Genomic DNA, 17,440 nt, shown 5'->3' with positions numbered 1-17,440 from the left:
TCCTGGCTGACATATCGGAGCTGGGATAAATGTTCCCCTCCTTATCTGCCAGCGGGGTGGGNGAATCGGGAGCACGCCGGCTCAGGCACCTTCCCAGGCACTGGCCTCCCGCCCAGCTGGAGGTCCCCCCTGCCTCCACAGCCAGGCACCCTCCCCGTCCGTGGGAGGGCGTGGGCATGTCCCCGGCAGGGTGGCCTCCAGGGTGTTTCCCGTGTGGGGTGTGGGTGTGGCTGTGTGTGTTTTGGCCGCAGGGAGGAGGGGGGGAAGGGGGGGCCGGCAGGGAGGGAAACACATGGCCCTTTCAGCGTGAACAAGGACCCCTCTGTGTGGCACAAGGCGTGGGCCGTGGGCTTGTGGGCAGGAGCCATGGAGTCAGCACCTCCGTGGAGGGCGAGGGCCAAAGCATTTCCTCCAGGGACACTCCCAGCACACACACACACACACCCCAGCCCTCCTCGGGGTCTGGAGCCAGCCCGGGCTTTCTTTCCCCTTTGGGACGCCAGCTTTCCCCTCCTCCCAGCAGAGAAGAAAGACCACCTTTGTCCTGGTCTCATGAGGCCACAGGTCAGCAGTGGGTGGAGCCCGTCCTGGCCCCTGTAGGAAGCGAGAGCTGGACAGTTCTTGCCTTTGGGGAACATAAAGCAGAGTGAGCAAAGCATAACAAGAATAACAGGGGAACATGGGGTGTCTGCGTGTCCTGGCACACCGCCCCCCTCACCCCGTCGTCTAGCATAGGTGTGCACCCCCAAGCCGGAGACGCTGTGTCTCGATCCCTTCCCGACCCCCAGAGCACATGCTCAAAAAAGATTCATCGGAACAGCCACCACAGCAGCCCCGTGAGGCGGCTGGCACTGTCCCCATTTTACAGACAGTAAAGTCACCCAAAAGTGTAATGGCTTGGCCAGATCCCACACAGCTGGTTCCAGGCTTCCGAGCCCAGAATCAGCATCCTTCATTCTGTCTCCCGTGGAAATTGGGTGACTGCAGGGACGGAGACAAGGAGGGATGAAGGATAAAGCGATTGCGCTTGTAGAGAAGTGGTCCTGGTACGGCGATTCTCAGCGTGGCTACCTGCTGAAATCGTCTTGGACGATTTACAACGTGTTCGATCTTTGGGTGCCTGGGTGGCTCAGTCAGTTCAGCATCTGACTTCGGCTCAGGTCATGATCTCACGGTTGGTGGGTTCGAGCCCTGCGTCGGGCTCTGTGCTGACAGCTGGGAGCCTGGAGCCTGCTTTGGATTCTGTGACTCCCTCTCTCTCTGCCCCTCCCCTGCTCCTGTGCTCTCTCGCTCTCGGCACTCTGGCCACTGGGGGTGCTTCTCAAACTCCCCAGTGATTCTGCTGTGCAGCCTCAATTGAGAACCACTCTCCTAGGATCGATCCATTACCTACAGATGCAATACTGCTGCATAACAAAAGGTCCCAGTGACCTGAAGCAGGAAGCAGTCACTTGCATGTGAATCTGCACATGGGGACCTTGGCTGGACTCTCTCACTGGCTGGGGTCGGCCGGCTCTTGATAAATTAAAATAACCAGGCGACTCTGCTTGCACGTCCCATCCCCCAGTTGGCCAGCCTCGACATCTGGCCATTTACAGAGGAGCAGGGAGGAAGCAGAAGCAGAGACTCACTTACCAAGCCTCTGCTAACATCCCGATGGTGGAAGCGAGTCACGTGGTAGAAGAGGGGGGATTAACTCTGCGTCTTGAGTGGGAAGACCCTCGAAGTCACATGGCAAAGGGTGTGGCTATAGGGCAGGGGAAGCGTCGACCTCCCGGGTCAACACGGGGACAGCCTGACTCAGGCTATGCATCGACACTTGCTTCCTGTGGCCCAACGAAGGGCCAGGAAGGCCAGCAGAGCAGGGTTTACCGTTAACACAGACGCTGAGGCTGGATTGCAGGAAGGGGGTGCTGGGCACACAGGTGCAGAGCCGGGTGAGCGAGTCCCCAGCCTGTCCTAACTGCTTCTCCGCGGCGCTCACACAGCTCCAGGTGGCTCTGTGATGGCGCCCTGCAGGCCAGCCCGTTGGTAGAGGCCGCCTGGAATCCTGTGTCGAGAAGGAATCTAAGGCCCCTTCCGGACTCAGTGGCAAGGGCAGCGTGTGCCGTGGCCGTGGGGAGGGCTCGCGGGCACTCCTCTACCGCGTTTGCGCTGGCGAATGACAGCCTCACCCCATCACCCCTCATCACCCTCTTCTCTCACCCCTGCCCTCTGCCCTCACCCCCTCTTCGCTCCCAGCAGCTTCTGGCACCAGGACCGGATGGTCCCGGCATGCTCGCACATGCCTGCCTTCACCGCCGCACCCGCCACCATCCCACCCCCACCAACGCTCCAGCCAAACACAGGCTAGAACACTGGAGATTTTATCCCCGCAATTACAGCAGATTAATATTCATAGCTGAGAGGAAAGGTCCCTGGAAGCAAATTCTCCGGTGTCTGTTTGCCAGAGATACGCATCTGATGAGCGTGATCAGCCGGAGGGGCGTGCAGGGGTGCTGCAGGCGGGCGCTATCTCCAGAAGGCTGCTCCCCCGGCCGGGACAGACAGCGATTAGCCACACTTCGCCTGTGCCCTGGTGCCCGTTGCTGAAAAGGAGACAAGATTCCCAACAAAGACACATGCTGGGGGCTCTGGGCAGGTTCTCAGATGAATTTCTTTTACTCTTCATGGAATTAACAGTTGGGCCCCCGTGGACCTGAGGGGGAATTAAAGGGCTGACTTAAATGGGGTAGTGGGTGGGAGGTGGGGTTGGGAGCTGGGCCAATCAGGGAAGAGGGAAAGACCCAGTAAATTGGAAGCAGAGGAGCGTTGCTGAAGAATGTAGCGCAGCCCCCCGCCTGCGTGTGGGACCTTGACCTCCATGCCCGAGAGAGTTCCGCCAGCTCCTCCAGGAGTGGGCATATGTGGGATGCAGCAGGCCAGGAGTCCTTTGAGTGCCAGAGACAGCTCTGTGGACTCCGGAAGTGAGGTACAGGGCCATTCCAGAACCATCTATCAAGGGGGTGGTTATCCTGCAGAAGGCTGGGGGTCCGTGGACCTCAGCCACCTGCTGAGGGCGGAGCGAGGGCCGGTCAGAGGTCATCAGTGTTCCCAGCCCGTCTGCCTGCTGCATTCCGGTCCATACTTGGAGCGCCGTCCCTGTGTGGAGCTTTCCCAGCCCCGAGTGCCAGTCAAGGTGATGCCGGCTGCGCTTACAGACACCCCCCCCCGCCCCCCGCCAAATCCCAGGGACTTAGCACCAGGGAAGTGCATTTTTCGCTCACCTAAGGTCCCTGCACCGGCGAGAGGTGGCAGGGATGCTTCTCCAGTCATTTGGGGGCCCCTGCCGTCCTCAACACTGGGCTCTGGCTGCCCTGCTCTGACGGGGTGGGGGAACCTAGGACTTGAACGGGACGGCGGGGGGGTTCTTAGGGTCCAAGCCTAGAGGTGGTGTGCACACCTTCTACCATATCCCCGCCAGCCCGGTTCCACGGCCCCGCCCGGCTTCCCAGCGACTTCTCAGTGTCAGGGGAGCCTGAAACGGGTGGATGGACTGGCGCCCACCGAGGCCAGCGCACCTCAACGGCGGCACAACCCGCGTTTGGGGCCCCACAGATCTCTGCTGTGCGGGCTCCGCAGTGCATGTGGGACACGTCCCTGACCTCCACCCGCTAGTTCCTGTCACAGCCCCGTGGCTGGGCTGCCAGAATGTGTTCAGACGTTGTCACATGTCCCCTACAGGGTGAAGCCACCCCTGGGTAAGAACCACTGGGGATCCATCATAATAGAGACAAAATAGAGCGAAAGGAGAAGCCGGTGGGTGGGGTGGGTTTCCATCGTCCAGGAGAGAGCGTGTTGGGGGTGGGGACCCTCTCCGGAGGCAAGAGGGGGCTCAGGGCAGGCAGATGCGCTGGGGAGTGGGACCCAGTGGCGCCCGGAGCTCCCCACCCGCCAGGGGCTCCATTCCACCTGGGTCTCCAGTGCTGTGGCAGTGGAGGGGGTGGGGGCTTCAGTCACGTGGTCCAGGGGCACCGCCCACCAGATCAGCCCTGACGCTGGACTCTGTGGCTGGTGAGGGCTACGTGAGAGGGAGGGCGACAGCCTCGGGCCCGATGGGGACAGAACCAGAGAGGTGGCAGGAATCAGAATCGCTCAACCTCAGGTCTGCGGGGGATGGGGGGCTTCACAAACGTTTCTTCCCCTCTTCCACCCCCTTCACAGATGTGGAGACTGAGGCCCAGCAGGGAGGACATTGTGTGCTCCTTAGAGGACATCCTGTGCTCCCAGCAGGGGATGATGTTCCCCTGCCCTTGACTTCCCAGCCACACCCCTGGGAAATCCAGCCTTCCTCCCACACCCCTGCCCGCCCTACTGTCTGCACCAAAGAATCTTGGTTGTACCTCCTATCAGCTCATTAATTAGCTAGAGGGTTGTTTTTCTCCAGGAAAAAAAAAAAATTGGGGACCAGAGGGCTTTTGTTTCCTGCTTCCCAGAGTTCTGCTGACGGTGTGATACTGTGGCCACGAACCCCCAAAACCAGAAGAGAGGACACCAGCACAGCCCGGCTGGAGAGGCATTAGCTGGGATGTTTATTTGAGAGCCTGTTTTAAAACTCTGTAACATTCACCTAGTGGGAAAATTTGAAAAGAATTCAACAGGGTCTGTCCTTGTTAAAGTAACATTAAGGATGTTTAACAGCTGTCTCGGGCACATCACATTAAAATCCAAGATAGACTTGACAAACTAATGGTTTTGTTTGTCGTCAAGAGAATGAGCAAGAGGGGGAGCCGGGCAGGGCGGGCGTGGGCAGTGCTCCTGGCTCGGCCTCTCCCACGTCGGGTGGGGTCCCCAGCCTCCCGCCTGGACGGGCCCCTTCCCCTGCCTGCAGAGTAGGGGCTCGGGGCTGAATGATGGGAGCCCCGCAGAGAGAGCCTGCACCCCACCGCCCGGCCGGCCTCCTTCTCCCTTCTCAGCCAGCCCAGCCAGTCTCGTCCTTGGTGACCAGCTTCCGGGAGGTAGAAACGGATGCCCTGGGAGGGGGCTGGAGGGAGAGGTGAAGCCCCATCATCTGTGTTGCAGGCAACCTGTGGCTTTAGAATTGGTCTGAACAAGTGTAGGACTAGGTGAAGGCATCGATTCCAGAATGATCCTGCTCATTTCTAAATTCATCATCATCGCCATTTGTTGATTCATTCATTCATTCATTCATTCATGCATTCCAGTGAATGGATTTCTTTGGTGCAGAGATGGTCTTACATCTTACACACACACACGCACGCGCACACACACACACACAGAGCATCAAAGCTATGACGTGAGAAAGGACAGAACACATGGGGAGCTCAGACCCCCTGGGCCAGGCGTGGGGTGGGGTGGGGGCCGTCTCAGACCTCCGTGCCTGTGCTGGACTTGGGTCTGACCCCCGAAAGCTGGCAGCACGTTCGGATTCTCTACAAAGGAAATGTGCTGAAGTTTAGGCAGTAAGCGGTCCCGGGAGGTGGGCTGGAGCAGGGGCTCCGGGAGCCACCAGCTTCCTGTCCCCACTCCCACCCTCCGATGCTCAGAGCCCCTGGACTCCCATCAGATGAATCTTTTCCCTCTGCTCAGAGCCATCACCCTGGAGAACACCCTCGTCATCCTGTCCACGGTGGCCCCCGACGCAGGCCGCTACTACGTGCAGGCTGTTAATGACAAAAACGGGGACAACAAGACCAGCCAGCCCATCACTCTTGCCGTGGAGAGTAAGTAAGCGGCCGGGCCTGGGACGGATGGTGCAGCGCGCCATTAAATCTTGGGAACGGGGCTCCAGAGGGTCGTTGGGAAGATGGAACGGTGGCAGAGAGCCGGGGAGGCTGGAGGAGGGCCGGGGAGGGGCCCTTGAGGAATATGAGGAGGGGATCCCAGGGCGCCTGGGTGGCTCAGTTGGTTGAGTGTCCGACTTTCGCTTAGATCATGATCTCACGGTTCGTGGGTTCGAGCCCCGCGTCGGGCTCTGTGCTGACTGCCAGCTCAGAGCCTGGAGCCTATTTCAGAGTCTGTACCTCCCTCTCTCTCTGACCCTCCCCTGCTCACACTGTTTCTCTCTCTCTCTAGAAATAAATAAAAATATTAAAAAAAAAAAAAAAAAGGAGGAGGGGATCCAGCTGAGGGAGCATGGACGGAGCTGAGTTCCAGAGCCCGTTCCCATGGCAGGACTGAGCTCCTGCACTGGGAGAAGGGACGCTTAGCTGGCCGCCGGAGACCCAGGGAGGGTGTGGACTGCCGGAGAGAGTGTGCACGGGCGGGTTAGCTGCCCCCGGGGTTCCGGTGCCGACGAGAGAGTGTGCAGGACACGTGGGTGCTCGTTTCCAGAGAAATACACGAACAGCCTTTACTCCGCTGGGATATACTCAGCTTCTACTCAGAGCCAGGCCGTCTTCACTCGTGGGAACATAGGCTTTCTGCCCAGGCTCCTGCTTAAAGATGCCTCTCTGCCAGAAGCCACCCAGCGCCCTGGAAAAGAGAGGCAAAGCTCTCCCCAGGGGCGGAGAATAGACGGTAGCAAATGAAAAGAGTTGGCTCCTTAGATCTCCTTTGCCAAAGGCATTTGTCCAGCCGAGACTGAAGGCAGGTGTCTGATCCCTGATGGAAATGCTTCTCGACCTAATTCTCGAAAGCCAGCCGGGTCCCTTCCCTCTGCGCTCCGTCCCTGGAACAGGGAGGGCGGGTGGGGTGGCCCCAGCAGCCAGTCCCTGCCCTGAAGCATGGAGTACGCGGGAGCGGAGCTTGCCGCGGCTGCCGAGCAACCGCGCCAGCTGCGGGAAACAGCTGTTCACCTCCCTCCACATCTGCACCACTCCTGCCCCAAAAGCAAGTCTCATTTATCACCCACGGTCGCATGGGGACACAGCCACCGGCAGCAGAGATGAGGGTGCAGGGCTGCATGGGACCTTCCTGTGTCTTTCTCCTGATCTGGGCCCCTGTGTCTGTAAAGCCCAGAACGTTCCTCAGCCCCACCGTGTCCATTCCTGGGCTCTCTGAGCACCAGCAGAACCCCTTCTGGGATCCACAGAGTTTTCTCCTTCCCAAGTTCTAGCCTGCCTAAAAAGAGACCTGAACGCAGGGAGGAGAGTTCCATTCCAGATGCTGACCTCTCAGGGCCCCAGACAATGTAAGCTCTGACATTGACCTGGGCCAGGGTCTCAGTCCGGTCCCTGTCGCCTTGGGGCCCAGCTGTGACCTGGCTCTGCTGTTTCCATAGGGAAAGGAATTGAATCATCAGAGGGAGATGTTTTCCCCCGTAGTTTCTCTAGTGGAGCCTGAGAGGATTCAGTCATCGTAGAAGAGGCAGTGTTCACGGTCTGAGTCAAGGCCAGGCCATCTTCCTGAGGGACTCAGTTTACCCTGAGACCAGAGGTTGGAGCCTCCCCACCCTCCTCACCTGACTTAAGCCAGCCACCCTGGGGCTGACTCTGGACATCATTCCCTCTGTTCTCTACCTCGGTTACGCCCCCCACAACCCTCCGTCTGGCCCAAGGGAGGAGGGTAGGACTTCCGGACCCCCGGTATCTGCCCAAGCCTCCCCTGGTTGTCTGTTTATCCCACCCCATCGCCGCTCGCCTCCTGCTCTCACGCGGCGATTTGTACTGGATTAAGAGCAGAATCAGCTGATTTTCAGCTAATTTCTCCTCCCACGAGTGATTGCACTTCAAAACCCTGTTCATGTCACTGACACAAATCCCCCAGCCTGCCTGCCTGCCAGCCAGTTTACAAGGAGCAATTGCCACTTCACCCACCCCCGGCTCTGTCTACCCTCACTTATCTCGTGGAGCCTCGCCCCTCCCTCTGTTCCCCCCTCCTCATCCCTCCATCCCTCCTCAGCCCAGGGCAGTGCTGCTTCTTAGCTGCCCTGGGACGCGCAGGGAGGGGTGGGGCGCTCATGCTCTTCAGAAATGGAACAGTTAAGAGCAGAGCCAGTGGCCAGGGAGTTGGGAGTTGACCCCTGCCCAGGGGTAACCCTGGTGAACTCACACAGACTGTCCCAGCTCTTGAAAAGTCCAAACCTGAGGGTGCCTGGGTGGCCCACTCAGTTAAGTGTCCAACTCTTGATTTTAGCTCAGGTCATGATCTCATGGTTCGAGGGATAGAGCCCTGCACTGGGCTCTGCGCTGAGAGCACAGAGCCTGCTTGGGGATCCTCTCTCTCTCTCTCTCTGCCCCTCCCCTGCTTGCTCTCTCTCTGTCTCAAAATAAATATATAACCATTTTTTAAAAAAGAAATGGGGGAATTAATTTTATTAATGTATTTTATGTATCCAAAATATTATGATTTTAACACACAATCGATACGGAAAATATGAACGAGGCACTTTACACTGCGTTTCTTCTTCATCATTCCGAGTCTTCAAAATCTCTGCGTTATTTTTTATACTTTGAGCGCATCTCAATTTGGTTGCTCGGTTTTCATCTGAAGTACGTGATCTGTGTTTAGACTTCACCAGATTTACAGCTGGAGAGGTGGTGTCGGATACCCATGTTGTTCTACCCGTACTTAAAAGTGTTCTAATAACTGATTTGGGGATCTGTTTTTAATTAAATGTAAATTAGATCAAATTAAATCCCATCAAATCGAAAGGGCGCCAGTCACTTTTCAAGAGCCCGTAGCCACCTGTGGTTCTCTGCCCCTGTGTTGGATGCTGGCCCAGGAGAAGGCGGCGGCTTCCCTCCCTGCACCCTCCCCACCACGCACTTGACCCATGGCCCAGGTGAGTCACGTGGTCCTCAAGCCTCCATTTTCCTCACCAAACATGATGCCTTTGGCAACGTGTAGTTGGGGGATTCACTGAGGCGACTCGGGGAGGAGGCATCCCAGTGATGTCCCTCACGGTTACCTCCCAGCATCCCTCCGATGCACTTTAATTCTATAAATAAACATTGATCTGAGATCCTTCCAGACCTGGCCCTGCATGAGGACGGACCCCTGCCTGTCTCACTCAGTGGTGCCTACTGCAGTCTGGCATGGACTGAGCCCTCACCCAGAAAAGATCTGTTGAGTGAGGGGCCGACTCACCATCACCCTGAGACACAGTCATTTTTATCCCCATTTTGCCGCTGAGAAAATCAAGATCTAGCTCAGGATCACCCGCCCACCAGGATGCCTGGGGCAGAGCAAGGTCTCAAACCAAGTCTTCCTGACCCCCCAGGACCTGGGTGTGACCCCCAGGGTCCCCTCCACCGTTCCCAAAGCCGACGAGTTGGCCCTGAGGCCCTGGGGTGGCCCTTGTATTTTTTAAACTCCGAGGGCTCTGTTTACCTGGCTCTGCCGCGGGGCGCCCCGCTTGGGCTCTAACTGTCTGTCTCCTCCTGCCCCATTAATCTGGGCCGTGGTACCTGTGCGCCCCAGCATGTAATAAACAACTTAGAGCACACTTTTATGGATTCAGCTATATCAGCAGCTTTCAATCCGATCGCTCTTTATGGCACCTACATGAGGCTTTTATATTGTTGCAATTATTTTGCTTTATATGCTTCCTTTCTTCCCCCCTTCATTTTACTTTATTTTTTACATTTTATTCCCTTTTCCAGCAAAGCCTGCCTGGCGTCCGGGCGGGAAAACCTGCCCAGGGCCGATCAGAGTGGCAATGGGGCCGTGACCTGCTCTCCCCGTCAGGGATGTGCTGTTGCTGTGTCCCCAGCACTGGGGGTGTCATTGTAGATTTGCTGCCTCTCGAGGCTCCTGGAACGGGGCCAAGTGGATGGGTTTTTTTCGTGAGAGAGAAAGTGCTCCGGGTCTGAACTTTCGAGAGCCCTGGAGCACGTGCACAGAGGGTACTGGAGTTTCTGCCAGTATTGGGCCAGGGCCCGCCCACACAGATAATCGCCTGGTCACTTCTTAAAGAGCTCCAAAACCGCAAAAGGCAGAGCTATTCGAAGAGTTTGGGGTGTTGTTTCGTTTTGCGTTTGTAAAGCCCGCTCATGATCCGTTCTCTTTCGTTTTGATCACCGACCCCGAAGTCGCGCAGGGTTAGCTCTGGTGGACCCGTTTGTGCCTTCACCGGTCAAATACACGTGAGCCCCTCCTATGAGCCGGACATTGCTCTCTTCCTAGAGAAGTAATGGCTGCGTAATAGGTTACCAGACCTGCAGCCTTCTCTCAGTTCGGAAGTCCAAGATCAGGGGACCAGCATGGCTGGGTTTTGCTGAGGCCTCTCTTCGTGGCTGGCAGATGGCTGCCTTCTCGCTGTGTCCTCACGTGGCCAAGACAGAGCCTCTGGTGTCTCTTTCTCTCCTGTCTCATTAAGCCCCCCCTTATGACCTCATGGAGCCCCATCTACTGAAGACCCCCCCCATCTCCACATACAGTCACGTGGGGGTTGGGGCTTCAACCTACGGTCTGCAGGGTACGTAATTCAGTCCAAAGCACAGATCTTTGAGGTTCCCGCCTCACGGAATGTATTAGCTTCCTGAGCTGCTGTAACAAAGTACCGTCAACGGGGGAGGGGCGGTTACACCAGAAATGTCCCCTTACAGCTTTGGAGGCCAGGGGTGTGGGCAGGCCCGCGCCCCCCACTGAAGGCTGGAGGAGAGGCTCCTTCCCTGCCTCCCCACTTCTGTGGGTGCTGGGGATCCTTGCCTTGGAGACATGTCATTGCAGGCTCTGCCTTGCGCTCACCTGGCCTTCTCTTCCACACGTCCGTGTGTCTGTGTGTCTGTGTCTCAATTTCACTCCTCTTGTAAGAACAGGTCCTATTGGGGGTAAGGCTCACCCTGATATAGAAGAACCTCACCTTGATTACATCTGCAAAGACCTTGTTTCCAAATAAGGTCACGTTCACCACTGCCGTGGACTTGAACTTGGGGGATTACTACTTAGCCCAGTACAGGGGGTTAGCATTCTGGCCGGCGATGATGGAAGCCAACTAGATAAATGTGGGCGGAGGGGAGGGTTTTGAAGGCAAAAACAGGACAAGGAGAAAAGGGGAAAGGCATGCTGGGTAACGGGAAGGTGGGAGGGCCTCGGAGGCCTCCGGTGGGTGCTCCCTAAGCACTGCAGGTAGGAGGCCGAGGGGTGAGAGGGTCCCTGGGGTCACGTCTGCAGGTTCGGCCGTGGTCCCCTGCCCTGCTGCATAAGGACAGAAGTCTCCCATGGCATCAGCCTCTAACGGGGGCTGGGCAGAGACAGGATTTCCGACCCGTGTCTCCAGCTAACCCCTGGCCTCTCCCCAGATGTCGGGGGCCCTGCAGACCCCATCGCCCCGACCATCATCATTCCTCCCAAGAACACCAGCGTGGTGGCCGGGACCTCAGAGGTGACCATGGAGTGCGTGGCCAACGCCAGGTGGGTAGCGCCTGCCCCTGCTTCCCTGAGCCCTGAGCCCTCCACTGCAGCCGGTGCTCCTGACCTGTGGGCTCCGAGGGCGCCAGCTCAGGAAGGCCCGGCAGTGTCACGTGAGGACCCCGCGAAAGGAGGTGGGGCCTCTGCCCTGGAGGAGGGGTGACGAGTTGACGTGCCAGCTACCGCCAGACAGTTGTTGGGTAGGAGCCGGGCGGGCTCATTGTCTGTGACCCAGAAGGAGAGACCCAGGACCTGGATGGCGGTTACGGGGCAGGAGATCTGAGCCCAGAATATTGAGGCCCCCACTTGGGGCCCTGCGGGCGGCCTGTGCCTTCCCTGCCACGCAGGCAGCCCTCCTTTCTCTCGCACAGGAAACAGTTAAATAACAACTGAGCCTCATCACACGTGAGCGCAGTGCTGTGCTTCCCGTGCAATTTCTTTTCCTCCGACAGGCCAGAGAGGGCAAGCAACCTGCCTGAGACCACCCAGCTGGCCAACAGCAAGATTGCAATAGAACAGGCCACCCCCACTCCCGGGGGCCGAGGGCCATGCTCTGGGCCTCAGTCTCCCTGACTGTAAAATGGGAATGATTTGAGCACCCACCTCCCGAGTGAGGCCTGTAGGTAGAGTGCTGAACCCAGCCTGACCGGGCGCCTCTTAAGTACTCAAGAAAGATGCGCCGATGTGATGGGTGGGGAGTCAGACCTGTGACCCCGAGGTCACATCCAGTTGAAGGTCCCCCCCCCGCCCCGGAGCAGCATTCCTAAGCATATGCTCCCGGTGACCCAGGTTTTCCGCGAGCGCGGGGAAGGCTGCCCCCATGCGGCGGGACTCCACGGAGAAGACCCGCGGTCAAGAACATGCCTGACGTCCCTCAAGCCAGTGTCGCCCAACTCACTCTGTCACAGGCCCCTTTTCCGCAGAACCCCTCGGCGCAGCCCGTGAAGTGGGCACAGACCCCTCGAGGATCTGCCAAACCCAATCTCGGGTTCTGGGGGCCCAGGGTGGGTGATGAGGGAGCCCGACCCGCCCTCTGTCTGAGTCAGGAGGTGGTATGTCTGTCCGCCTGCCTTCCTGTCCCCAGACCTTGGGTGACTCTATCTCGTTCCTCCTTGTCACGTTGCCCGGCGTCTGGTGTGCAACTGCCTGCCAGCTTCTGTTTGGATGGGACGCAGCGCAAGGGGGACAGAGGAGCACGACACGCGGCTCAGGTGCTCCGTGCACCTGCCGGGCTCTGTTAATTCGCCTGCATTAGCGCGTCCCCATGCCCGCAACCCCCATCTCACAGACAAGGAAACCGAGGGCCAGAGCGCTGAAGGGCTTGCTGCTAAGAAGCGGCAGGGGCTGGGGTCCCCGGTCTTGCACTCCTGTGCACCCCTGCCCTGGCCCTCAGGTTTCTAGAAGCCCCTGTGGCTGACAACCTGCCTCCCTTGCCCCCTCCAGGCCCCTGATCAAGCTGCACATCATTTGGAAGAAAGATGGGGTGCCGCTGTCGGGCGGCATCAGCGACTACAACCGCCGGCTCACCATCCCCAGCCCCACGGGCAGCGACGCTGGCTACTACGAGTGCGAGGCCGTCCTTCGCAGCAGCAGCGTCCCCTCTGTCGTCCGCGGAGCCTACCTGTCTGTGCTGGGTGAGCTGGGGCAGGGCTGCTGGGGCTCCCCACCCCCCGGGGCCAGGGGCATGGCCGGGTGACCCGAGCAGGGGCTGTATCAAAAGGAGCATGGCTTTGAGCCCTTCCTCTGGTCCTTCTGCCCACAGAACCTCCCCAGTTTGTCAAGGAGCCAGAGAGACACATCACAGCGGAGATGGAGAAGGTGGTGGACATTCCCTGTCGAGCCAAAGGTAACACAGCGGCACGGTCAGTGGGGAACAAAGACCACCCCCCCTCCCCCCAGCCTCTCAGCCGTTCCTTGTCCCTGTCACAAACTTTTCTCAATGCCGCTTCCATCTCTGGGCATCATCACTCTGAGCAGAGAGTCAGTCTGGCTGTGAGCAGACACCCCAGGAAACAAACAGGCCAAATTACCATAATCTCAGGACTGGAAATCAACCCACGTTACCGTAACTTGAGGGTTACAAATGAATCCAAATTACCGTAATTTCAGGATAGGTGACAGACCGAAATTGCCCGTAATTTCAGAGTTGGAGACAATGCCAAATTACCGTAATGTCACAACTGCTAGAACTTGGGGTTCCTCTCGCCTGAGATGGCTCTCATGAGCTCCGCTAGGTTTCTGGCCCGTTTTGTCCCATTTTCTGCCCTGCTCTTTCTACTTAACCCCCCTCCCCTAGTCAGACGTCCTGAAGAATTTCCACTCTTCCCGTCCCCAGCCTCTCTCTTTCTTGGCCTGACAGCCCGAACCCGGGGTGAAATCTGGGGCGATCGGATGGTAGGAGAGAATGTGCACCACGGCCCATGGTCTAATTTTGAGCAAAGAGGCAGAACATAGCTCAGGCAAGGAGGGGAGGCACAGGGGAGGGAGGGAGGAAGGACTCCTGAGCCCACGCAAAGGGAAGGCAAAGATCGATTCATTCGCCCAACACACGTTTTTGGAAGGTTTCCCATGCGCCGATAACTGCTCTTGGGCTGGGGAGACACAGAATGAATCCAGCAGCCAAACCCTGGCTCTTAAACTCCATATTCTCCAAAAGAAGGCAGACCAACCCATAAACAAATAAAGATACCTTATTTCATCTCATCGAAAATGTCATGGGTTGTGAGATGCCCCATTATTTTATGTGCCACTAAGAAAGAAAAAAGACCGCCAATGAAATTATGACGTGCTTTTGATAGGAAGACGCCTTCATCTCAGAGATGTTACCACGTGAAAGAGTATGCCCCGTGGAAGGGATGAAATACAGCGTCATAGAATGTCAGGGATGAAGAAGAGCTGGCAGGGAGGGGCGAGCAGGCATAGGGGGCTTGGAGCCAGGAGTGTTCTTTCGAATGGAGGGTGGGAGCTCACCTGGGGAGGTCACATTTGAGCTGAGACCCAGAAGGAGAGAGGAGAGACTAGGGGTGTGTGCGGAACACCATGGCGAGGCCCAGGGGGTGTGGCTTGGGCAAGGCTGAGAGACGGGGAGCCCCTGTTCACCTCCCTGTGCTGACCAGGTAGGAGGGGGCTCCCGGGCAGCCCCAGCCTCCATGTGTGCTGCTTGACACAGGACTCTGTGGTCAGCCCCCATTGAAGGTTCCCAAAACACATAAAAGCCTCTGCTAAATTAAATTGCCGTTAGGGGCGCCTGGGTGGCTCAGTCAGTGAAGCATCCAACTTCGGCTCAGGTCATTATCTCGCGGTTTGTGGGTTTGAGCCCCGCGTCGAGCTCTGTGCTGGCAGCTCAGAGCCTGGAGTCTGCTTCTGATTCTGTGTCTCCCTCTCTCTCTGACCCTCCCGTGCTCACACTGTGTCTGTCTGTCTCTCTCTCAAAAATAAATAAGCATTAAAAACTTTTTAATTCTACTTAAAAAATTAATTTATGGGGCATCTGGGTGGCTCGGTAGGTTGAGCATCCGACTCTTAATTTCAGCTCAAGCCATGATACTGGGGTCATGGGCTCGAGCCCCTCATCAGACTCTGGGCTGTGCGTGGAGCCTGCTTAAGAGTCTCTCTCTCCCTCTTCCTCTGCCTCCCCTGCTCTCGCTCACTCTCTTTTAAAAAAATTTTTTTAATTAATTTGTCCAATCCAGCATTTCCAAGCTAACCTCGTCCAGCTAAATTTTCTTGAAACCCCTTCTATTATAAGAACTTGAGAAATGCCCCTCCGAAAACATCTTTCACCTCCTCCAAGACCATTAGTGGCCCCCGCTAAGAAGGTTCTAGAAACCAAGGCACACAGGGACAGCGTCCCCTCGCAGACTTGCAGGCACCCCTCGGAGGCGGGAGGGAGGGAGCCAGGAGGTGGGCTGACTGTGTCCCACGTGTCCCCCAGGTGTGCCGCTGCCCTCCATCACCTGGTACAAAGACGCAGTGGTGGTGGACGTGGGGAGGCTGACCCGCTTCCGGCAGCGCGGCGACGGGGGCTTGCAGGTCAGCGGGCTGATTCCTGACGACACCGGCATGTTCCAGTGCTTCGCCCGCAACGCGGCCGGTGAGGTGCAGACCTCCACCTACCTGGCTGTCACCAGTAAGTCTGGCCTTTGCCATCCCCCCCCCCCCCCACCGCCCCAGGGCAGCTTCCCCCCAAGACAGCAGGCTCTTGAGGAAAAGTGCTGCATTGTGCAGAGATGGGATTCCAGAAGGCTCAGCAGCGGGGGCGGCTCCGGCCAGCCACGCCCTCTGCTGTCCCAGCCTGGGTCTGGCGCTCCAGATGCTCTGAGCCTGCAGCGGGGGGTTCAGCGACTCTTGCAGAGAAGCTTCTGTGAGGCCACATCTTGCTGTGGCGTCGCAGCTGCCCCTGGCCTCCGGGGCTGAAGCCACCCCGTCCCAGCTAAGAAGACTCGCTCACGTCTCCAGAGAGAGCCAGAGCTTTCATCTCAGTCCCTACATCAGAACTTCTGCTCCCTTGGAGTGTCTTGGCGGTGATCAAGGCTCTCCTGCCTCCTTAACGGGGCTGCATTAGCAGCAAAAGCGACACGCGTGGCCACGCCATCGACAGCAGAGCTCTGTGCACGTGCAAAGTGCCACTGGGTTCTTCGCCTCGGCAGCAAGAGGGTGCGCGGTCCCGGGCCTCCCCGGAGTCCCCCAGGGCTCATCCGCCAGCCCCACAGAGGTCCCCGAGCAGGGCAGCCCTGGGCCAGAGGCCAGCTGGTTTGCCTCCAAATGGCAGTGGGGACGGACGGGCTGCCATCTTGTTTCTTGCTGGTCCGCATCTACGCTCGGCTCCCGCCCGCATCGGACCAGACGGCTCCCTGAGGGCTGGGCCGGGGGAGGCAGCGCAAATCAGGAAGGCTGTGCTGAGGCTTGAAGAAGCACAGCTCACCAGGCTGTGGCCTCTCTAGGGCCAGGCCGTGTGCCAAGTGGGCGATGGTCTCCTCTTGGCCATGACCCTTTTTCCTTTCAGAACCCAGGGCTTCGAGGTGATGTTCAATGAAGGATGGATCTCATACCTTGCCATGGAGGGTGTGAGCCGCCCTCGGGTCCTCCCTTTTCCCCCATATGGAGGCCTAAGAATCCAGGCAGGGGGACTGGGGTAGCCTGGGTCCTTCCGCAGGGCAGGGGGTGCAGGGAGTCCCCGAGGGCCCTCAGGGTTTTTCCCAGTGCCGGAGCCCCATCGGGACACCTGCGTCCTTCTCTGCAGCGGGACCCAGCCAGAGTGGCAGGGGCAGGATGCGCCCCTGGCCCTCTAGTGGCGGGGGCTCCTCTGGGGTGTCGCTAAGAGGCCCCACTGTCTCCTTTTGCAGGCATTGCCCCCAACATCACCAGGGGGCCCTTGGACAGCACAGTGATTGACGGCATGTCAGTGGTGCTGGCTTGTGAGACTTCAGGGGCGCCCCGGCCGGCCATCACCTGGCAGAAAGGTAGATGGGACTGATCTCCTCGGGAGGGGGCCCACGGGGCAGCCTAGGGCAGTCCTCAGAGCTCAGCTCTGGAGCCAGCCTGGCCGGGTTCCCTATGTACAGTTGTGAAGGTCGTGCACTGCACACACCCAGGGGTGGGGCGTCTTTCACACCACAGTGTGCATCACGTGCTGCCCTGAGGGGCTCAGGCCCTTGGCTCTGCAGCTCCCCAAAACCTGCGATCTTGGGCGAGTTTACTCACTCGAGCCTCAAGATCCCCTGGGTAAACTGAGGACAGTTAGGACCTCCTACCCTGGGCTAGCATGAGGACGACCCAAGTGGTTGTGAGAAGAGCCCGCACTGTGCCTCGGCAGGGGGGAAGCCCGGGGAGCGGCCGCTGTTGGGTGGTCCCTAATAGGGTGGTGGCTGTCCGTGCAAGTGCAAGAAAGGCCATCCCTGCCCCCACGGCCGCGCGGAGGGTGTGAAGCTCAAGGGGTCCCGTCCTCCGAGCCTCCTCCGTTCCCAAAACTCGCCTTCCCGGCCCTCCCCGTGTACACACACGCGCGTGCACGCTCACGTGTGCTCGTGCAGCCACTCCCTCGCACCCCCCGAGTCTGAATGGGGGGCCCTTCTCCCTGGGACGCCCCGCCCCTGGCCCCCACGCCGCCCTCCCCCCACCCCTTTGTTTCTCCACCTCCTAACAT

At 58.4% G+C, this 17,440-nt stretch overlaps 1 protein-coding gene across 1 annotated transcript in view; it reads left to right on the top strand.

The window, feature by feature from the left end:
* Nucleotides 1–1,005: 1,005 nt before the first annotated feature.
* SDK2 (sidekick cell adhesion molecule 2) overlaps nt 1,006–17,440 on the top strand; it is a 94,929-nt gene continuing 78,494 nt past the window's right edge. Inside the window, 8 exon segments of the mRNA XM_077756026.1 lie at nt 1,006–1,116; nt 4,956–5,035; nt 5,590–5,723; nt 11,187–11,298; nt 12,739–12,929; nt 13,058–13,141; nt 15,230–15,424; nt 16,641–16,757. Of these exon segments, the coding sequence (XP_077612152.1) occupies nt 1,006–1,116; nt 4,956–5,035; nt 5,590–5,723; nt 11,187–11,298; nt 12,739–12,929; nt 13,058–13,141; nt 15,230–15,424; nt 16,641–16,757 (1,024 nt within the window).

Source organism: Crocuta crocuta, unplaced genomic scaffold (genome assembly GCF_008692635.1).
Source record: "Crocuta crocuta isolate KB4526 unplaced genomic scaffold, BGI_CrCroc_1.0 scaffold50, whole genome shotgun sequence".
Taxonomy (NCBI): domain Eukaryota; kingdom Metazoa; phylum Chordata; class Mammalia; order Carnivora; family Hyaenidae; genus Crocuta; species Crocuta crocuta.
This window is presented reverse-complemented; position numbering and strand designations above follow the sequence as displayed.